Source organism: Falco peregrinus, chromosome 6 (genome assembly GCF_023634155.1).
Source record: "Falco peregrinus isolate bFalPer1 chromosome 6, bFalPer1.pri, whole genome shotgun sequence".
Lineage (NCBI taxonomy): Eukaryota > Metazoa > Chordata > Aves > Falconiformes > Falconidae > Falco > Falco peregrinus.
Window position 1 is genome coordinate 92,236,199 of NC_073726.1, and position 23,332 is coordinate 92,259,530.

Consider the following 23,332-nt stretch of genomic DNA (forward strand, 5'->3'; position numbering starts at 1 on the left):
GGTGAGCAGGCAGGGCAGCTTCCAGGCAGCAGCTGTGCCACTCACTCCACACATGGTGGTGCCCGCGGGGTTTGGAGCCCTGTGTCTGAGAATGGGAAAACTGACACTTCTGTACTCTACAGAAAATTACAGACTTTAATAGGATGTCTGTGCTGCCCTTCTTTGAGTAATGTATATGGCTGCAGCTGTCACATTCTAAGAACCTACCCTGCTGCAAGGCAGAAGATAATCCAGGGGCACACCTTTGCGAGATGCCTGCAAAGAGCAGATAGCATTCTCTGCGCATGCCGTTATCATGTCCTGCACAATACCAATCAAGATCAGATTAATTACTTCTTTTTGTAGTGTTTTGTTCAGGTAACAAAAAGGTGCAGAGCAATCCAGAACAAAATGTATAAGCAACTTCTGTTATGTTTGGAAAAGGCAAAATTTTACACAAAGCACCAAGGATTAAAGCACATGACTACAAATAGTACAACAGAAAGAATCCTCTTAAAGGAACACATCACATCTGATTATCTGATGCCCATTCTCTTCGGCTGGTGGGCTGTGGGGTTTTTAGGAGTCTGTAGTGAGTAGGGCTATTTCTGTGTGTGGCTCTGGTTCATGGACTGGCCTCCCCCCAATACAGGCTCTCCCATAAGCTACAGAATAGCAGTGGGAAGGTACGGCAAGAGATGGGACAGGACTCAGGATCCCTGTACTGATGCTGCCTCTATCGACATTCCCTGCCTCTTTGCCCTGTTTCTCCACAGCAGCTCAAACAATCTGCTTTTGAAGCCCTTTTTTCTTAATATCTTCCTAGATGAAATTTCTTGTGTCCCTCAAGTTCCTTCATTTTTTTGGTCTCTGCTCACATGGCTGTTCCCATGTTCATGTCTAACAGCAAGTCCATCTGTTCTTTCTTCAGTGCCCCTCTGAGCAAAGATTTATAACCCTTTGGGGCATTTGCAGGAGCCTCTCTGGTGTCTCTCTCTCATTTTAAACAGTCCTGCAAAAAATAAGGGTAAAACTAGTAGGGGATCCTAATCCGTCCTTCAGAGCAAATATTTACTACTTCACATTCTTTCTGTGCACGAGGAGGACAAACCTGTCTTTTCTTCAGACATAGTTCACTCTGTGTTTCAGCCCCTTCAGCTGGCTTCTTGCTGATGGCCCTGAAGCAGTGGGAGGACCTCTCCTTCTGTCTCACACAAAAGCATTGCTGCCCAGCGTGGATGGCAGGCTCCTCTGGATTCGGGAAGGCAAAGGTGCGCAGCCCCAGGGTGACGTAGCAGAACACCCTGCAGCACACTCCCAGACCATTTGTTAGGTTGTGGTTACCTGGAGGCTGTGAACTTTGGCAGGTTCATAAGTGAAAAACGAGATAGCTCTCCTAGGCACCAAGGCAAAGCATGCTGCACAGGCTGAAAAATGTCCTTTCTTAATGATTAGCAGGTTAAAGACTGTGCTCATGTAAACTATTCTATGCCTAGAAATTTGATTGACCTCAGACTTAGTGAAAAGCTGCTATATGCTGTTCCACAAAATAAAGGCAAATAGAAATTGACTTCACCTAGCAACACCTAATGTTTTTTATGACACCTGTGCACCTCCCAGCCAACTCCTCCCTCCCCTGCCCTGGTGATACACCATATGAAGAGGCAAAAATGGATTGGTGCATTCTCCAGCTTTACATTCAGGTATGTCTAGCTGGCTGGAAATCGATTCTGCGAGGCTTTAAAGAAGTGGATGATGCCTTAGATTACATACATCTCTCCAGACCTTTGAGCCTAACGACTTACCTAATCAATTCTGTGTCTGTTGAACTATATAGGCCTGTTGGAACAATTAAGGTGGTGCATGGAAAACAGCTGATTTGTGGTATAGTGAATGAAACAGTATCAGAACTGAGGCTGGCGTGACAATTCGGTTCAGGCAGAACTGCAATGAAGACAGTGGAAGCTGGTGAATATCAGGCAGCTGCAAAACCTCACCTAGTCCGCATTACAAATACACTGGAAATAGATGTGTTATGAACAGAAAGCAAGCATTTCACCAGTGTGCCTTTGCTGTGGGAGACCAAACTGGGAGGCAGACAACCTGAGCCACACACAGAAATGTGTGGGCCGATAGAGCAAACACAGCTATTTTCCCCACAAGGGCAATAACAGATGATCACTTATTCATGCTTATTTGGAGATAACAGCTTGCCGTCAGCTGAGAGCATCGCTTGTGAGCTCTTCAACCAAGCAAACAATCAATGGAATATTATTTAGATGTCTCTGCAACTAAAAGGAGAAAGACTTAACTGGACCTGACTGAAGGGGGGGTCAGGCCTGTAACATCACCAATAGAAAATGCACAGTGAAACCATCGCCACAACAGAGTTGCTAGAAGAAAGATAAATGAACTGCATGCAGCAAATACACAACCTCTATGTCATGAAGTAAGCAGCTGTGGTTATTAATTACGTGGTGAAGAATGGCTGAGATTCTTCCAAATCAGGGTAGCATACACTGCCTGATGACAAAACCAGCAGTATTCCTGCCGACCCCCAAACATGCTGAATTTTTCATAAAAGTAATTTTTAATATAGTCACTTACACGCTGCAATACAACAAAAGTTGTATTTGAAAAGAAGCATTTTAAAATACTTATGAAGCTCATTTTCACTTGGGGAAAAGAAGTCAGTTTTGCAGCCTATATTGGACCTGGGAATTTCAGGGAAGGCTCCATGAGATGCTTGCATAATGTCTCTATCTGTAATGACTTCAGATAATAATTGCCCCTTGAATTACCAAGACACCAGTATCTTTTACTAAGGCACAGCATGTCTGTTACACAAAAAGATATAAAGTTGCTTCTAGGACTGACCTTTCCTGATACTACTCACAAACGGACCTGGTGACAAAGGGCACCTTGTGAGCCCCCTAAAGGCACTCAGAAAGTGAGGTGAGGAAGCAGTGGATTTATCAAAAATTCAGTTTCATGTTGTATCATTCCTCTGACTTGACTGATTTCCATTTATCCCAAGGTGGGGTTGAAGCTAACTTCAAAAGCATGATAATTGTAGCAGTTTTATTCTTTCTTTTCTTTCTAGGTGGTCAGCCATCTTCACAGATGCTTTACTAACTAGCCACGTAGTTTTATCCCCAAAGTGAGCTTCCATGCACTATCAAGGACTGGTATTGCTCCACACAGTGGGTGAAGTTTGGAGGAAGGAGAAAAAATTACCTGTTATGGCAGATAAAGGACCCTTTTGCCTTGTAGAATTAAAAGAATGATCTCCTCACTAGACCAGAAGCAATACTTTGCTCAGAAAGGACTTTTACCTGCGTCTCTGAGAGGAATTACATGAAGTTATTTAGGAACTGTAGAAATCAAAGCTTTGATAGGAGATTTCTTTGTTGGCCAAGAGTTATATTGGTAAAGGAAATGGAAAAAAAGTTTTAAGCTAGTATCCAAGTGGAACGTGTGCCCAATCACAGTTAGAGTGAATTCACTGGAACTTCAGCTGACCATTGATGGGAACTATGCCTGTGCTTGCAACAGATGCCCAGTCTGAATGTCCAAAACAGTTACATGAATTCAGTCAACAAATTGTGACTATAGGAAACTTTAGGACTTTTTTTTTTTTCTTTCTTTCTTTTCCCCTAAATTGATAATAGATCTTGAATAGATTATAAGTAACCATTGAACTCAGATTTGATGAATGACCATCATTTTGTTACAAGAAATGACACCAAGTACGCAGTATCAGTTGCTTCTCTAACAGAGAAAGGCAGCTTACCCAAGCATTGAAGTAATTCATCCTATAGTTCCAAATAGGAGCAAATTTACAGTCAAAAGCTATGAATTCCTCCTGGCCTAGAGAAAGGGGCAGTTCTTCAAATCAATATCAGCAGTGTTCTGTGCAGGATGCAGTTTCAGACCTTGCTGGGACTTTGAAGCGACCGATCTGTAACGGGCTCTTAGAAGGAAGCGACAGCAAATGGCTGCAGAGACACATACGGTTTCATTCTCTGCACAGCTGGGTAGAGACAGCGTTAAACACCTCCCGGAAGACATTTCAATCAGATTTTGATCATGCAAGATATTATGTGTGAATTATGCTAAGTGAAAACACTGAGCTTTTAGGATAACCATTGGCTCTGTTAGTAGATTTAATAATTGGACAATTAATTATCTATTATTTAGTATTAAATTTTTACTTACATTAATATAATGAGCCCTATGTTAAGCTTTCAGGTACTTCACCATAGCAGTTACCATGCAGTACTATGACCTCCCAAGAGCATCATTTACTCAGTCAGGACTTCTGCCAACAGATCTGCCAGTAGATCCTCCGCCATTATACATACACATATATATATACATACAATATACATACAGCACCCTGGGCCATTGTAACAAATGGATTTCTCCATATTCTATTTGTTACAAGTGGAAAAACAAAGCAATTGTGGCAAGTCTAGACTAGGTCACCATGATGGTTCTTTCGTATCCTGGCTGTAGGTAAGACAGCAGCATACAGTACAGTACAAAATACCATCTGACAGCACTGGCAGCTCCCACTGTACCTGTGCCTCGCCTTTGTCTGTCCAGAGACCATCTCTGTCCACAAAACCTTAATAGGAACCTAAAAAATGTTCCAATGAAGTTACTTTCCAAATGGTCAGGCAGTTTGAAATCCTTTGTATAATAAACTATCTAAATTTACAACACATTCAGGAAAGTAATCTCGATGAAGCTGAGGGATGCTTCACATTGGGCATAAAGCCTGGGTATTTCCCTTCTGAAGGGCTGTGTTTGCCAGTCAAGCTTGTGTTTAGCAAGATTTATTTTCCCCAAAGACATGCTGACTAGTAGACTTTTTTTTATTAGTATGATCCATGGCAGGTCACATCTCTTGTCACAGATCTTGTCTTATTTCTAGCTGGGATTTAACTGACCTTTAGTTTCATTGGTCCTTACTTGGCCATGCTCTATTAGATTTAAAAGTCCAGATGAAGTACACATCACTTTTCTCTATACGGTATTTATGTACATAGATCAAATTATTCCTTTGTCTTTTCTTGATAATTTAAACAGAGTGGACTTTTAGTCCTAAGATATGTTTTCTGTTTTATTTCTGTATCTTGTCCAGTTACTCATCCTTCTTTTTGGCATATATTCAGTATTACTTTTAACAGGCTCAGCACAGCCAGACAGTAGGAAAAAAAAAATCCCACATTTACATACTCTTATTACTTCCTCATTTATGCGTGCAGCAGTTGCATTAGCCTTCCTTGCCGCAGCGTGCAAGGGAAAGGTCGCGGCAAGTTGTCAGTAATACTTTGCAGGATGTGGTACCCTCCCTGTGCCAGTGGCTTGAATTTCTTACGCCTTGATGTGTAGGTCTGAATTTCACTGTATTAGACACAGATGTTTGAGAGCAATCTGAGGGAAATGCTTTGTCCTGATTATTATTTACCATTACCTTAATCCAGGCATTTTCTGCAAATTTTCCCAGCACTGCTTTTGTATTTGCTACCAGGTTATGGATGAACATACTGGGTAGCAGCGAGTTGTTTACTGGGGCTGGAGGAATTCCCCATGAACTGATGATCTGTCTCTGTTGAAACCTGTTTTTACAAATCTGTTGGGCAATTATTGATCCAGGAATGTTTGTTCTACATTAAATGTAAAGCTCAGATATTTCACTTCTAAAGGGGTGTGTTTGTTAACCAAACTTGGATTTAACAAGATCTATACTCCTCAAAGCCTTATGTCCTGGCAGAAATTATGTTTCGGTCCTAGAATTTTGTATTAATTGATCCTCAATGCACAACTCTTGTTTTCCCATTGTTTTTCCTGGGATTGATGTCAGGCTAACCAGCCCTTGGTTAGAGAGGACATCCCTCTGCCTTTTACAATACCGTCTTTGCTTGGCAGCTTGCAGCCCGTCAGAGGCTGCCCCTGGAGCAGCTCACTGGGCAGAAACACAAGCCCCTGTAAGAGGGGTCAGCTCTGATCCATGCCCTGCACGGACTGATGTGGAGGGAAACTTGAGGCAGGCTGTTGGGAGTGCATTACTGCCCACGTGTACCAGAGAGGTGGACTGGAATTGCTGTGGAATAACATTAGGTATCATATTGACTTTGTCATTCAAAGCCAGTGGCATTTTTATGCGCATACCATAAACCTACAGTATTAGCGTTCTTTTTATTGCCCATGGAGTGCTGTGATGAACTGTCTGGTTTTGTCAGCCTTTTAGATCCAATTTAAATGCTTGGGCTGTTCTCTAATGTCTTTTTAAGGACCTTCTACATTCGTTAATGTCACATTATGGCTCCAAACCAAGTGCCTTTGGGATAAGAATGCCCAGGGTTATTTTGTGATAGCAGGGGCAATAACTTATTCATTTAGGTTTCCTGCTCATCCTTCTCTTTCTATCTTTTATCTCTTTAGCTTTCCATCCTCTTTAGCTGTCTCTTACAGCCTTACATCATGAGGATCTGGCATACATGACACCTTTCCATTTTAATATATTCAAGAAATCCCTTAATATGTTGCTGGTAATTTTTTTCATCTTCTCTTTTATGTTCTACTTTCCGTGAATATAATACTTGTGTTTCACCTTGTTTGAATGGTCTGTGTTGGATTAGTGCTTTTAGAGCACACCCAAATAAATACTGCTGTTTGAGGTTTATTTGTATGATGGGAATAGCAACATATCATTCCCCCTTAATCAATGAGCTTTTATTTTAATGAACACAGACAAAATTTCTGAACTGATAATAGGTTTATCATGCATGCAGTACAGTCATTCAGTCCTTCCCCCTAGCTCATCCATTCTGTTGGATACAGAGACTTCCATCATCACTGACCTACACTTGTACATCACTGGGGCAGAGACCTGTCAGAAGCGGTTGATTTTGTATAGCATTATATTCCACATCTAGGGATCCTCCACAGAAATAATTTTTCATTTCATAACCATGATTTTTGCCATGATTACTAGGAACTGCATAAGTGCTCACAGTATTTGTAAGGAGGGGAGAGATGCTGTCAGTGCAGCCATTTCTCTCCAGAATAAATCTGTTGCAGTCAGTAGATCAGCCTGGTCGGGATGGCACTGAACTCAGACTGGGGGTACCCCAGATGCCTTAGTTCCTGAAGCTGCTTGTAGAAGAAGGGTTCTTTTGGACTCTAGGGAACTAATAGTACAATATCATGCTTTGGGCCATACAAATCTATTGGGGTACCATCATACAGCTGGATCTTAACTGAAAACAGAAATAGGGGGAAATGTTAGAGGAAAAAGCTCTTTTATCTTCTCTCTTCTCCCCTGCAGTCAGTCAAACTCACTAATTGCAGTTAACTGAAACAACACTGTCCAAACAAGCATTTTGACAGTCAAAGTGTTTCCTCTTTTTCCCATTAAAAAAGGAATTGCAATTAAAAATGGAACTGTGACTTGAAGGTCACATTTTAAGTTTAACTTAAAAAAAATGTATTTGCACTGAATTTCAGTTGACTGAATTTCACATTAAGTTTTCCCATGTAAATATTTGGTTTCAAAAAACCCTGTATTTGAGATGTGTGCAGAGGATGTTCCCACTCTGTTTATCATGTATCATGTGGATCCAGTCAAAGCCAAGCACATGAAAACTTTCTTGCTATATTTCCCAGTCATATCGCATTTAGCAAAATCATTATCCTTTATCACAGCGTGCTTAAGTGATGTGCCGTTAGCTATCAGCTTTGCATTAAGCAGTACAAACCCAGGACCTGCACTATATAGAGAAGTGCAGTTGGAACAGCAGGTGTGCACATGGCCTGTTTTGGATGTCGTTGAGTTTTGGAGGACCTTCAGGAAACAAAATATTGGGGTCTCATCCTTGCTGTGTCCTGCGGCCTCCTAACTGATAGTTAAATCAGTCTGGAAAACCAGCCACGTGACACCAAAATACTGTAAGATAATTTCTTGATTACTCTGAGAACCTCTGTGACTCAGCAGACAGGTCCTCCTGAAGCATTTTAGACCCATTTTTGTAATGGCACTGGGGCCTCTGCAAACACCAGTAAATACCTAATGGGATTTTCTAAAGTGTCTCAGTTAGACCTGACTTGTGCAGCCTCTGTTAGGAAATCCACTAGGCTTGTGGGTTTGAGTTTTTTCTGGGCATCCTTGTAAACATAGTAGTGTAGTAAATCTGACCCTAAACCAGATTAGTCCCATTTTGAAATGCATGCCCTTGACATTTTTGGTTTAAGTTACTTGCTCCTGTTGTAGTAGCTATTAATTTATTACTGCTGTCACCTTGCACTGTCAAGAAAGCATCGAAACTGCTGCAGCTTTGAATCAGCAAAGCCATGTCCCTTGGTTGCTGGCTAGAAAGCCTCAGAAGCTAACCCATCAAGCCCAGTTACAGGCAGTCCTGCCAGCCCTAGCTGTAGGAAGCTCTAGGCTTCATCCGATTCCAAGCATACTGAGCATGCACAGCATAACCTGAGAGAAAGGAGGCACCAAGCACCTTCCACTGAGCAGCGAGTGAGGTGTTTCCAACACAGTCCATCCGAGTTCCTCCCTCTCCTAATTCCTGCAGGTTTCTCTTGGAGGGCCTGCTCCTCTCTCACAAAGAAACCAGCATAGGCATGGGGGTCCACATCAGCACTGCTGCTGCCCCTCCTTGTGCAGAGGGCACTGCTCAGTAGAAGAGGAAGATACGAGATCTCTCATCTGCCTAGGGTTCTCATATCCATGACAGAAGCAGAACCAAACAAAACCAAGTATCAGTTAAAATATGCCAATCAGCGCACCTTGTCATGGCAGCTTGATGTCCTGTACTTCCCTGGAGACTTGAATAAAGTCGGTTGGCTTTGCAGAGAGAGGGGTCTCTGCTTTCCCACAAATCATTACATATGTCATAAACAATTAAACAATCCCACAATTTCATTTCTCTTCAGGTGGAAATCAGACTGACGATCTGAGTTATCATCACCGCCTCTGGACGTCTAATCTTCCTTTAATTTTATGCTTCTTTTCTGATCAAGTGACCAGAACTAATGGTGTTTTCCAGGGGAAACTGTACTATCAATGTATGTATTGGCACCGTATTTTCAGTGTAATTTTCTTAGGGTTTTATCCTACTGTATTTTTTTGCTCTTTCAACTGCATAATCACAGAGTGGTTCTACTGAGCTGCCTACAACAATGAACATGTCTTTATCTTGAGTGGTTAGATAATTTAGTTTCCAGTAAAGATTATGAATAGCTTAAATTATTACTTCCAACATATGGCACATTGTATTTGTCATACACATTTAGCCTTCAGTCATGCTGTCCAGTGACCTACCTAGCTTTGCAAGGATGTTGTTCAGTTCTTACCAAAGGATAACAACTTTCAATGTTCTTGAGTTATTTTCAGCCTTTGTACAGCTATTCTTGAGCCAACTCAATTCTTTCTTTCACCCAGTTTTTCAAGTCACTGGAAGATCTAGTGTTTCACCGGAGCTGGGATGCCCACCGCATCCTGCCAGAATTCTTTTGCAGTGTTGTCAATAAATCTCTGGCTGACTACCAATGTCCTCTCTCTTCAGCTCTTTGACACCAGCCCTTCTTCCAGAGTTTATCACCCTTTGTACATCTACACTGTTACCGACTGGATAGTTTCAGTCCTGGAGTACAGCCCAGTCCTTGTACAGTAGGTGGTGATTAGTCTTCATTATTTTATGAAGTGCCCAGTATCCCAGCTACAGACCAGGGACTCCTTGTGCATGGGGCTGGACACGTGTAACAGAAAGACATCCCTTTTTGGTTTTTTTAGAGGTGTTTACAGTGAGAATCCCGGCTCTGTTCCTGAGTCTCTTTCAACTTCACCTGGGTTACCTTTATAGTGACAAACAGTATGAACAGTCACTTCTTCAGAGCAGAAAGCCAAGAGAAATCAGGCAGCTCTGGGTGGAATGTTGCAGGTGGTGTATGGTAATGAATCATACCTTCTACTGGCTGAAGAGTTCTGACATCTTCTGAACAACTTTCAGAAAAAGGCAAGATTAATCGTTTTGGCGTATCCTGGCATGTTGGTTTTAAAAAAACCATCAGCACAGCATGTTGTGCCCATTGGTGCACAGTGGGCAGCAGGGGAGGAGGAGAGATTATAGAGGGCAAGGAAAGTTCAGCTCCTGCCAGCAAGAAGAATGCTTTGGGCAAGAGATCTGAGGCAAGATTTGGGCAAGAGCCTGCCTCAGGCTTCTGGAAACAGGTATTACTGACTCCAGGGACTAGGGCCAGTGCCCTCCTGCCTGCTCAGGTCCTTTGTGTGAGAACTGATTGATAGTGTGATGGCAGCACTGGCTTTGGGAGAGCCTAAGAGTTGGCCCTACATAAAAAGCAGGCAGAAGAAGATAATCCAAAGCAGAGAATGCAGCAGAAATCAAACATTGATACAGACAGTAAAAATTAGAGCTTTGCTAGCATGTAAATAAAGATTGACACATAGAGAGATGGAAACAAAAGGAAGAAAGACAAGAAATCCTATTGTTTCAGGGAACATTCCTCTTAAAGTATTTTACAAGTGGCTCTTTCAGAACTGGCATGGGCATATTTCCTCCTGGTACGTGACCACTGGCAGAAACCAAATCCTGTATACCATGACTACTGGGCTAATGTGATAGCTGAGCTCTCGAGTCCTATTGCAGCATTATGAAAGTATCTTCTCTGGGTGCTCAATTAGGAATCCAGAACAGGAGGGGAGGATGGGCCCTCAGCAGTTCAGAATGAAAGGGTGGACTTACCATCTTCAGTACAGTTGCCAGCTTTTCATCTTCACATCAAGCCACGAAGCGGAATTCTTTGCTCCTCTCAGCATGGGCACTCTATCAAAGCAAAGAGAAAAACATTGGGTACCCATCAGTCCAGAACTGTTTTACAGGTGTGGATATAGCTAGGAAGACAGAAATTAAAACTCAGTGTGGGAAAATGTATGTTAACTGTCAAGACAGGTTTCCTTGCAACTGCATGTTGGGAGGAGGAATTGTTTGTCTTTTATGGGGACAGACACCTACAATGTGTCCGGCTTCGCTTCCCTTGCAGCACCATTTGACCTCGTGAGGAAACATGTTAGAAATAGCAGAAGGAAGCCAAGGATATTAAACCTTTGCCAACTAGGAGACTAGTTAAGGACCTGTCACAGCTGAGACAGAGTAAATGACAACCCACAGCAGATCTGGATACTGACATTTATTGAAGAATTAACCTAGAGCCTTTAACCTGCTTGGAATCTCATGCACTCGCTTGCTTTCCCCACGGCGTTACAGTCACTAGGTCTCGCCCTCACTCCCCAGCAGGGACACTGTGTGTGGTCTGTCAGAGTGGAACTCATCGGTTCATGCTGTGTAGCTCCACAGTGACCAGTCTCAAGCATTACTGGCCAAGGTCACTGGGTGCCCCCCAACATTCACCTCCACACATCTCCTTCTCCTCCAGGATCTTTCCCCACTTCCAGTGTTCTTCATGCAGATATCTTCACCTTCTTCCTTCTAGCCCCGAGCCCTAGGTTTTGGCTGCAGTCAGCCTCCGAACTGGTGGTTCTGTCTCACGTCTTGTTACTAATTGTAGGATTCAGGACATGCCACTTTAGTTTAGCTGCTCTCAGTGTGTACAACCAATACCTCTTGATCTCAGCGAGCTTGTGCTCCACAGAACAGAAGTTCAACTCTGGACATTCATGCCCACACAGTTACCTGCTGCCTGACAGCCTTTACAATTTAAGTGGGTTATTTTGCTTGCTGCTGGCCCTAATACTAGTGATACAAAGTAAGTGTCTACTGCAGATCAAGAACAGGTGGAGAAAGGCTAAGGAAGCTGCCAAGGCAAACCAAGTTATTAAGTGGTATTTATTAAAAGTGAGACAGCATCTTTCAAACAGCTGAGTTATGTCTAGCAAGTAAAATTAGAAGGATCATAAACTCTAGCAAGTTAAATGTAAAAATAAAATAAGGCAGGACAAAAACCAGAATGGGGAACAGGCAGTAAATGGGGTAAAAATCTCATAAATCCTTTTTTAAACGCTTCAGTAGTAGGGCTGTCTGTTGAGCCGTAGATTATCACTGCAAAAGACAAGGTAAGGCCATGATAGAAGAAAAGTGTGCTCTTTATGGACAGACTTGAGAAGGCTCCTGAGTTTGCTTAGTTAGAGGGGACTTGCAGAGGATGTAATGGTGCTGACTGTAGGAGAAGCTGTGGGACACAAAAGCAAAATGAAGGTTAATACTTCTGTACAGGCTACAGTGACCAACCCCTCACTTGAAACAGTCTTAGGCCCTGAGGCCTAGGAAGTTGACAGATGTGACATCAATTTTCTAAAAGGGTTCTGGAGGAGTTCCAGGGAACCAGCAGAGCCTGACTGAACCCATTATTAGAAACTGTAATAAAAAAAATAAATAATAAAAGGATGGAAAAATAGTATACTGAGGAGGAGTCACCATGACTTTTGTAAAGAGAAGCCCCACCTCACAAACCTCCTGAAGTTCTCTGAAGGCATTGGGATGTATGTGGGTAAGGGAGTCCTAGTCATAGAGTATGCTCAGTCACTAATTCAGTCCTCACATGGATTAGTAGTTGGTTGAAAGATAGCAGAGAATAAAAATAAATGGTGAGTTCTGACTAATCAAGAATGAGATCCTCAAGCTTGAACAGGTCCTTGGGTGGACCTCTCAGTTCTGACTGAGTAGTTGTCAGAGAAGCAAATGCAGTGTTAAGATCAGTCATGCTGGAAAAGGGACAGAGAGGTAAGCAGAGTGTCCTGGAGCCACTTCATTAACTCTTGGTGCATCTCACTTCAAGATCTTAGAATTGATGAAGGAGACTGGGGAAGTCTGGAGAAGGGTCAATGGCACAGCTTCTGTACAAGAAGCAGCAAAGTCAGGGAGGTCTCATCAGCCTGGGAAAGAGGTGGCTGAAGAGAGATCTGACAAAGGTTCGTAAAATCCTGGCAGGCATGGAAAAGGTGACTAGCAAATGACAGTTCCTTGTCTTTTCCAACATAAGCATGAAGGTCATCAGAAGAGGTTAGTTAGCTGCTCTGTTCAAACAGGTGAGAAGAGGTGCTTTTCTCATAAAATGTGGTTCTCCTTGCTGTAGGAGGCTGTGGATGTGAAAAGTTCTCACAGGTGCAGAACACAAATGTGCAACGTCATGGAAGAAAAATCCACTCCAGGTTATCAGGTACAAAGACCTTTGGCCCAGGAAGTCACTGAGCTGCAAAATGTGTGAGAGTGCTCTGGGGAGGTGTCACAGCCCCTTCACTCTTGTGCAGGTGTTTGCTCTTGGCCACAGTCAGAAACAGGTCCCGGGGAGATGGGCTGCCAGTCTGACCTGACAGAACTGCATTTCTGTTACAGTTTTATGATCCTTCCATAAAAGTGGAAACCACATGACCCAGAATAACTAGCCTGGATAAACGATGGGATGGTACGTGGCTGGGAATGGCCTTACCAGGAATAATGGGAGGGCGAACTCGAGAACAGCTTGCCAGTCCTTTCTGATAATAGATGTTTTAATTGAAAGTCATTGCCATTCCACATGAAGGCTGTGACAGAGGGGGGGAAAAAAAAGAAGGAAAAATTATAGACAGAACCGTCTGAAGACAGCAGCTTGCACAGTGCTCTCCCCGCAGGCTTCCACCAGCTGCCAATGGTGTAGTCAAGCCACAGAGTCAACACTTCTTTTGTAAACTCTTTTTTCGAGGGTATGATACAGGCACTCCTGGCATGTATGCTTGCCCTCGCTGCAGCAGGGTCTTTTAAGTCTTTGTGGTTTGATTCCTGGGTATTTATGGTTCTATCTTTAGTTACAAAACACAGTGACACATTTTTAACTGTAAAGCCCTTAGCTAATCATTGATAGACTGTGCCTATAAAAGAGTACTGTAGTTATTCAGAGTCTAGAACTTCCTTTTTTAAAGTTTAGTGCTTATATATTCCTTGGCTGTTTAAACCATATTTTCATCCTGTAGAGCGGAACTTGGGGATTTTCTTACCATCTAATACAGGAACACGTCCTAGTAGTCATTCAGTTACCATTTCACAAGCTGCCCCTCAGAAATTTAGACTTGAAGGCAAACTTTGGTATTTGCTGGAAGGAGAAAACTGGCTTTTTACTGCTGTTGCCTCTCCATTTGGGATTTTAAATAGGGCATAGGTCTTTCCTGCATGAACTGATAGACCTGGGCTCTCCTGCTCCCCAGCTATGGCTGCATCACTGAAGCTGCTGTTCTGTGCCTGGGGAAAGACAATATTAAGTTCAGATCAGTGCTTTTATATGAATATTTACCCACCAGATAGAGATGTCAGCTCATACATGAAATGGTTTATAACCTGAATCCTCTGGAGTTGTGTGTGTGTTGATCAAGGGAAACACGCTTCTAAACTAATCCCACAAAAACCCACCAGTAGCCAGGGGGATATATTATTTTCAAAGAAGGCTAATGTCAGGAGGTAAGGCAAAGGAGTAGACTAATTGAGGTGAATGACATTAACAAATTTATTATTTTTTTTTAATTTATGAAATTAAACCCCCAAAAAACGGCATCCAGGGAATCCAGAAGTTTCACCACCATTCATCTTGCTGACCTGGCCGCTGCAGCTGGCCAGGAGAGACAGGACTTGTAGTGAACAATCTTCAGTATGGCTCTTGCAAGATTGTCTCCTAATGTGTGGAGTAAATATAACCATAAGAAGTACAAGTTCTGCACCTCCTGTCTATACAGGTAACATTCAACCCAGCAGCGATATCCAGTCAGGATATCCTAGTGTCGTTCAGCAGAGCGCTACAGTGCTGCATGAGAGTGCAATGCTGAGTTGGAGTGAGCAGAAACATGGCATTCAGCTCAACTTAACAGCTCAAATCTGATCAGGATGTCAAAGCTGCAGGTGTCACGCTGTGGAGGTGCTGCAGCCTGCAGAGCAGTGTGGGTTCGCTGCTTGGCACCTGCACTGCTGATGGGCAGGGCTCCTGCTAACGCCCAGGATTGCAGCCCCGCTGCAGGTGAGGCCAGGGTGAGCTGATGCAGTACAGCCATCACTGTGGATCTGCAGCGTCACCCGCTCTGACCTCAGAGCTGCTTCTGCTCTGTCCTTGCTATTCCTGATGGAGCTGGGCAAGCAGCGTCTTCCTGAGTGCCCCTCAGGGATGAGGGGGAGGAGAAGGGCACAGCCTCCTCTTTCCTTCCCCACAGCAGGCAGTGCCCCGACTGTCCCCATCAAAGTGCCAGAGCACAGCACCTTCTTTTGCCATGTCCATCAGCAGGTGAGGTCTCCCAGAGACAGGCCCTGGCTCTTCAGTGAGATCATTTCAGCTGTGCATCTTACAGGGGAGCTGGTCTACAGATGAGGAAGATGGGAAAAAAAAATTCTGCCTCCACCATCACACCCATTATTCAAAGACTGACTGCTGTGGCAATATTTTGATGTACTTCCATCAACATCACACAAAGCTGAAAAGGTATTGCCAGCCACCTCCTGCGTAGTGTTGCTATGATTTTTTCAGACTTTCTCAGGCTGGCATTTATATGGGCAGTGAGACGAGGGTATCTCTGTAGCTCTGGGGATTTTAGCTTGAGATAAGAGGATCCCAAAAGGAAACAGAGAAAAATGAGACAATTTAGCAAAACTGACAGGAATTAATAGTGTGTTTCTGTTGCCCTGTCCCTGTGTTCCCAGATGAAAAGGTTTCATCAAAACAATACTGTCTGTTCTGTGTCTGTGCGGTGAGGAGGGCTCTTCCTGCACTGACAAATTGATTACGTTTTGGGTTTTCTTACATTTTGCCACCCAGGATTGTGCATTTGGGCACTCGCAAGCAAGAAAGAGGACTGGGCTTACAAGCTGTCACAGGCACTAGAAGGACAGCAGCAACTGTGCCGCAGTGGTCCAGGGGCAGCTGCCAGCCAGGTGCCCTCAGGTCGCCTCAGCTCTCCATAGATGAGCTCTGCAGAGAAACTCACTAACAACATCCACTGTGTGAGGGGGGAATCTGATAAGTACATAATCCAGCATAAGTTTTGAAGAAAAATACAGTGTGGGTGAATTGTATCACATTTGCTAGTGCAGGCTTTCTTTCATGCTGCTGTTTCTCAGGTCTACCTGTCAGGCTATCTAGATCATGAATTTTGCAGCTGCAGTTGTCTGTGAGATTAACTGCTCTACCTGCAGCATATGACAGTTTAAGGCATGAGGTAAAAACCACAGGAGTCAACTCGTGGGGTCAGGCAGAATGTGATTACTGGAAACCATGCAACCAGGAGACAGGAGCCAAAAAAAAGCCGTATGAATTCTCCAGGCCTGCCATGCAACGAACGAGTTTGATTTGTTGTTTTTTTTTATTGAAGTGCATTGAGCTTGAGGTTTTCAATGAAAAGGCAAATTTGAATTGTTTCTCAAGCATTCTCGTTTCTGAGTGATTGATCGTTCAGAGGTGAGCAATGCCAGCTGAGAGCATTTATGCAACATGGTTGCAAGAGCAGGGTGAGAGGGATGTGTGGGTGACCAAAATGCTTCACTGGCTGCTGCCACTTCTCTGCCCGCTTGCAGAGGTGGCTCAGAGGAGCTGAAGAGGAATGCTACCTGGCCGATGGGGTAGCAACTGGTACGTTACAGATGGGTGCCAACACCTTGAAGGCATGGTACCTTGTGCTGTCTGCGAGATTTCTACAGGCTCTGTGTATGCATGTGATGTCTATGAGAGAAAGCCTGCTACTGCTGTGATTAATTGATTTTTAAGAGATTAAGGACAGTAAAGTGATTATTTCCAGTTCACATCATAGTGGATGTGTTCTGTGGTTGGGTTGTGACATGAAGGCATTCACAGTGTCTCTTTATCTCTCTCTAGGTTCTCAAGCATCTGCGACACTTAAATTTCACCAATAACATGGGGGAACAAGTGGATTTTGATGAGTTTGGGGACCTGGTAGGGAATTACTCAATAATCAATTGGCATCTGTCTCCGGAGGATGGCTCAGTTGTCTTCGAAGAAGTCGGGCACTACAATGTGTATGCCAAGAAAGGGGAGAGGCTCTTTATCAATGAAAACAAGATCCTGTGGAGTGGATTCTCTAAGGAGGTAAGTGCTTAAATCCTCACGTTTCCCCCAAGTTTCTGCAAGCTGAAATTTTAACTAAGCCTGCACACTCCTTATATTATGGCTCTATATCTCATTAAAAGATCCATTCATCTTACTATATATGTGGTGTCAGCTATAGTCTTTCACACCCTAATTACACATTTCTGGATGTAACGGGCAGCTGCTTCTCCCCTGCTATACATTTGATGAGCGTGGGTATTAACGGTTTAAAAGATGCCTTTTTTCTGGCCCATGTAGATAGCTTGGAATTTTGCAATGCTGTTTCCACAAGGATAAGAAATTCATTACCTAAGTCTGGTTGTTGAGTAAGTCAAGTCCTCCTGAGCTCACAGCTTCACTGCTGAAAGCAGCCATCTCCTCCTCTCTCGGTATCTCTCTATCAAGAAGTGTCTCTTCCTGCTCCTAGTTAAATTCGCAGCTCTTTCTGCTGGCTTTACCCTCCCAAGTCCCAGAGCCTTCCTCACACCCTTGCCTTGCAAGCCAAACAGAACAAGCCCTGTCAATCTCCCCAAGTTAACTTGGACACGGTGTTCCAATAGTGGGAGATGCCAGTACCTGCTACCTTGCCTTAAGCTACCCGAAGGGGCTTCTGCAGCCTCAAAAGTATGTGATGCAGCCATTGACTTTAGTCAGGCCCAAGCCCTTCTCCACTTTCTTGCATATGTTAGATCTTTTCAGCGTAACTCTACCATCACTAGCAGCCAGGGCTGTGTCTCCCCCAGGTGATGGGAACATGGGTGCAGAGATCTCCGGAGGAGAACCAGCTGCCCACTCCAGCCTAGGCAGAAACCCCAGCTCCCAGTTGGCACCTGGCTTGTGGCCTGGGAGGTGACACAGGGAGCACTAGCTTAGAAATGTCATTGCCCTGCTGCAATGTTTAGATGTGTTAAATCAGCACCTGATTAATGAACAAGGCAATTCACTTCCAGGTGATTATTCACATTGGCTGACAGATCAGGGAACTGCTTCTGCAATAGCTACACTTGCCTAATACACTTACACCATCAGTTATGCCTTGCCTTTACTCCAGATACCCCACCTTCACTTATGGTTTAAATCCAGAGCTCTCTGAAGGAGGCATGGGTCAGGCAGGACACATTATTGCAGAAATACTGAGCTCAGGCTTTTCTAAGCCCGGCTGGAGTCTCTGAGCACAAACCACAAGAGAAATTAATTAAAACCCTTGGTATTCTAACCCCTCCTTCTGACCATTGCAAATACCACTGGCAGCTTTTCCAACAGTTAGGGGTTTACTGGTTTTTACTTAAACTGAGTAATTGTGTTCTTTTGGTCTAAATTCCTCCAACAGTGCAATATTTATCTTCATGCTCTGTACTATTCTGTTAAAAATGCAACCAGGTGTTGCTGAGTGTCATGCCAGGGTATGTAAATTGTGTGCCAGTGGAGGGGTTTGTGATCGCTGTGTCTGCTGCAGCCCTTTTTCCAGTTTATAGAGTTTGAATTTCCTCTGGATAAAAGGCTCTGCTGTAAGAGAGTAGCCAGTACTTCACTCACTGAAACCTTCTGTGCCTCTGTCATCCTCAAAAAAAGATTAAATGTATGTAGTTAATTTTAACACAGGAACTTCAGCATTGGCCAGACTTGCAAAAGAACAAGTTAAAGAGTAGGTAAGATAGACAGATTCATTTTGGCAGAACTTGATGAAATTCCCCCCAGAATACTTAAGAAGGCAGCCAAAGCAATCTCAAAAGTACTAGCACTTCATCTTTGAGAAATGTGGAGGGTGGGTGATGTCTCAAAGGATTAGAGGAGGGTAATCGTAATACCTGTTTTTAAAAGCAGGTATAGGAGAGCCAAGGGAATGACACACAATTGAGTTGAGTTTCAGTAACCTAAAAGAAATGATAAAAAAAAAAGATATTAAACAGTTTATAAACACCTAGAGGATAATAAACTGATAAGAAAAAGCCAACTTGGATTTGTCAAGATGAAATCATGCCAAGCCAATTTAATTTTCCTCCTTGAAAGCTCAATCAGCTTAGTAGATCATGGGGAAGCAGTGCATGACTTCAGTCGCGCCTTTGATTCAGCCCTGTTCAAAATCATCAGTGGCAGCCTAGGGAAGGACAGTCTAGACTGATGGAGTCCTGGTGGAGGATGCACTACCTGCTGGCTGTCCTAAGGAATAGATCATATAATAATACAGCTGATAATAATAATAATAATAGCAGCAATGATAATAATAAAAATATTAATAATAATAATAATACGGAACACTGTATTAGTAGCAATAGGCATTGACAGCAAAGAGTGCTTCCAGTGGGGAGCTGCAGGGATTTGTCCTGGATATGTCTGTCCAATTAATTATGCAATCCTGATTAACAGCTAAGAAACAGGATTCCCAAACTGTGCTGCAGCTACACTTCAGCAACAGCAACCGCTCTCAGTGGCAGGCGACCTGAGACACAAAATGGGCACCTCCACATAGGAGTTGCCACTGCCGAGGACTTGCTTACCCTGTGGAATTGCACACAGGCAATTCCCAAACCTTACCCTGGACTCGCTGCCCAAGTGCATCCACACAGGAGGTTCCTGGAGGTCAGCGGGCTGGCAGCACCTGGGCAGACTAGCAGCAGCCTTCCAGCAAGGCTGACTGGAGGCTTCCAGCCAGAGCAGCCCTCAAGTATGTACAGATCATGGTCCCCTGCTGGCAGTGGAAGTTGTGGGTTTAACTCCCCTGAGCTGAGAAAGCCATGTTCTGTGTCAGCTCTTTTTCTTAATTTTGTTGGGAAAAGGTGAATTCAACCTCAGGTTGTGCGTCTGTGTTAAAAAGGCCCAGGCTTTCACTTATCTTGTTGAACTCCTTGTTGTCAGTGTGCGTCAGGAGCACCGTGAGCATGCCCATGCAGGCACCTGCTGCTGGGATATGACGGTGCCCAGGAGGGCTCACACACAGCGTAAATGCGCAGCCAGCAGGGGACACAGTTCATCATTTGCAGAAGCAGAAGTCTGGAAGCCTTTGGACCAGCATATGGCTGCTGATATGCATCTTTAGATGCTCAGTGTTCTAAAAACAGGGCCTTTCTTTTTTTCTTTTTCTTTCTTTCATATGAAACCTCCTTGTTTAGTTAATTTACCTTTTTGTTTCTTCGTTGAAGAGGGTCTTCAGGAGGAAAATGTGGGTTTCAAGAAACTGTTTGAATTCCCACAAATCATTAGCAGTCAATATGCAATATATAGGATTAGGGATCAGCAGTCAGAGTCCATCATTTCCAAGGCAGACTCAGATTCCTGCCAGTAGAGATTGTTTTCTTTTAACCATTTAATGACTGTTTTCTGGTATGTGTGTCATGGGTCACATACAAGTTTACAGTGCCACAACACAGTAGAGGTTACAAAGATCTGCTGATCCTCCGTACCATCCCTCGTTGTGTTCTTTCTTACAAATATCACTGCAGTCAGCTGGGGAAGCACTATTGTGCAAAATGTGTCTGTTCTGTGGAGGGAAGAGGTAAGTCTCTGAGGCTCTCCATCCAGCGTGCTAATCAAGTAATAATACTCCTGGAGGAAGTCCAAGGGCCTGCTGTAGAAAGGCTGCATGTGAGGCACTGCCACCATTAACCCTCCTTGGGCTCTTTTCTTGCAGGTGCCTTTCTCTAACTGCAGCAGGGACTGCCTCCCAGGCACGAGGAAGGGCATCATTGAGGGAGAGCCCACCTGCTGCTTTGAGTGCGTGGACTGCCCCGATGGGGAGTACAGCGATGAAACAGGTAATACCCACAGAGCGGCTCTGTGGTTGGCACAGGACCATGCGAGCCCTTCGGGCATCACCTGCAGTTGTGCTGGAATCGCTTCCCTGCAGTGCTGAGCTGGAGGCTGCCTTGTCAGGGGCTTCACAGAAGGTCTGGGGGGACTTCTGAAAAGCTTACAGGAGTTGAGTCCTGTCTTCTGCTAAGCCTGCTTGTCTCTTCTGCTCTAAGTTAGGAAAATTAAGGCACAGAACTTGGAAAAGGATTTGCATATAGGAAGCCTCTCAGGCCGCTACAAGCAAACTCCATTGCACTGTAGCAGTAGCTTTTATTCCTCCAAAAACCTGCAGGAAGGAGACACTCCCTATCCTAATCCTAAATCCTGTGGTTATCTGTCTGCCTCCATCTTTTCCTCATGTGGTCAGGGTTTTATTTCATGCTTTACAAAGAAATAAAGTCCATTCCATACCCGACTGCACAAGCAGAAAGGAATATTTCCCTTTATGGCGTCACCAACCACAGCTTCTGTTGAGCACTGGCACTGCAAGGGACCAGCATCTCTGGGTCCTATCAAACACCCATGGACATCTTTTTTGTTGGTTTCAGTGGGAGCTTGGATGAAACCACTCAGGTTCTGCAGTGGAGGGGAAAGGTAACCTCAGTTTTAGAACTAGCTGAAAAATTCTGAATCTCCAACCTGTTAGTGCTCCATCAGTGTTGGGCGTCCCCAGGCAAGTAAATCCTTTCAGAACAGCCAGCCCCTCTGCACCACAGAGCACTCAGGATCTCCTCACACCCTCGCCAGCAGCACTGGTCCCAGTGCGCACTGCAGACCTTGCCTGAGATGAACACTTCAGTAAGCTGCTTGCAAAACTGAACAAGCATTCTCCTTTGGGAGAATCTAATTTGCGCCCTGTCAGATAGGAATGGTAATTTACTACAGGATGCTTGGGAGCAGCGTTTTCAAATTAAATAGAAGCAATTCTGGTCACTTGTAATAGGGATCTTTTGGTGTTTTCCACTTGATTTTGGGAGCAAGCACTGGTGTGCTGGTGAAACCTGTGGGGCTGAGGGGGTGACTGCCCTCTGACTCCACAGTTTCCTGCTGAAATTTCAGCTGACAGTAATGCTTTTTATTCTGTGTGCTTGCCAGCTTTATGGGCATAGAGAGCAGCTTTACAACCAGTCTCATCCAGCTGAGACAGTGATGTCTCCTTTGGTAGCAATCTGTCGTGTCCTCGCCCAGCTGTTTGCTCCCACCCTTGGTCTGGGAGCAGTGCTGGTACTCGTGCAACCATAGAGTGAGTTGGATCGGGTCTCTGGTCTTCCTGAAAACAAACTCTTGGCAGGCTGAGTTTCCAGCTACAAGGAGAAGCTGTATGACCTCCAGTGCTATGACAAAGGAGGGGGCAGGAAAGAGCAGCCCTGGGGGAGGAGGGAGATCTGGTTTACTCCCCTCAGTGGCAGCATGGTCTCTAAGTCACCTCAAGATAACAGCAAAAGCACATCTTTAGCATGTAGTGCTAAACAGCTGCCCCTGTCTCTGGTAGAGGTGGCCGATCCCCACCACATCAAGCTAGCTCTGCCTGCTCTGCAGTTTGCAATAGGCTTCCAGGTAAAAGGCACAATAAAAATAAAAATTATTGTGTGTGTATATATATATATTTATATATATAAAAAAATATTTTTTAAAATGGACATAAGTGAAATGACTTGCGGTGGTGGGAGTTCCTGACTGAGCTTTTGCATCTAGTGCCAGTTTTTCCCATGAACAGCTTTGGTGAGGCAACCAGTCCTTAGGAAAGCAGTATTGTATCAGGTCACAGGTGCTCCCTCCAACCACCCCTCCAGAATGAGAAAGCTTGAAATCCTCTGTCCTCATGAGCTGGGCACTCCTGGCTTTCTCATTAGCATCAAGCTCACTCCAGAAGCTGTGCTCTGAGTCCCTGCTGGTGCTCAGGTGCGAAGCTCAGAGGGAGATGGCTGCTAAAGAAGTTTCCTGAATGTTTGTTCCCCAAACTCACTGCAGCCCATTGTTATCCTGCTGGGACCCCGAAGCCTGAGGTAGGTTGTGACTTCCAGCTCACTGCTCTCAACCTCTGTCCACTGGCATCAAAGGGGTCATGACCCTCACCACTGGAGCACAAGAGCCATTTGGGTCAAAGAAGAGCAGGAGCAGCAGGTCCTTGATTTTTGGTCATGGCAGCCACTGGTGACGTATGTTGCCATCCCAGTAGGCACAACTAGTTTCATGTAGAGGAAAGAGAGGGAGGCACCAATTTTCCCTTTGCCAGTATGAGTGGGACGCTTTGCTGGGTGTGAGGAGAGTGAAATCATTAAGACATATCTTCTCCTGATGTTCCAACATGAAACAAGAGTGTGCTGGGAGTCGAGGGCATTGCCTGCCTTCAGGGAAGAGCAATTTAAACACATCTAAGGCTCGCCTCCGTGGAATATGAAATAGGCTTTCAAAGCACTTAAGGAGGCAAGCATGGTTTTAATTTTCTCTGTAA

General features: G+C 44.2%; 2 protein-coding genes across 2 annotated transcripts in view; both read left to right on the forward strand.

The window, feature by feature from the left end:
• The window catches only part of CASR (calcium sensing receptor), a 77,768-nt gene that overhangs the window by 50,848 nt on the left and 3,588 nt on the right, over positions 1–23,332 (forward strand). Inside the window, exons 5-6 of the mRNA XM_055808805.1 lie at positions 16,858–17,088; positions 20,717–20,840. Coding sequence (XP_055664780.1) covers positions 16,858–17,088; positions 20,717–20,840 — 355 coding nt within the window. The remainder of the gene's footprint in view (positions 1–16,857; positions 17,089–20,716; positions 20,841–23,332) is intronic.
• The window catches only part of LOC101922075 (cystatin-B-like), an 85,640-nt gene that overhangs the window by 50,633 nt on the left and 11,675 nt on the right, over positions 1–23,332 (forward strand). The gene's annotated exons all lie outside the window — the stretch shown is intronic.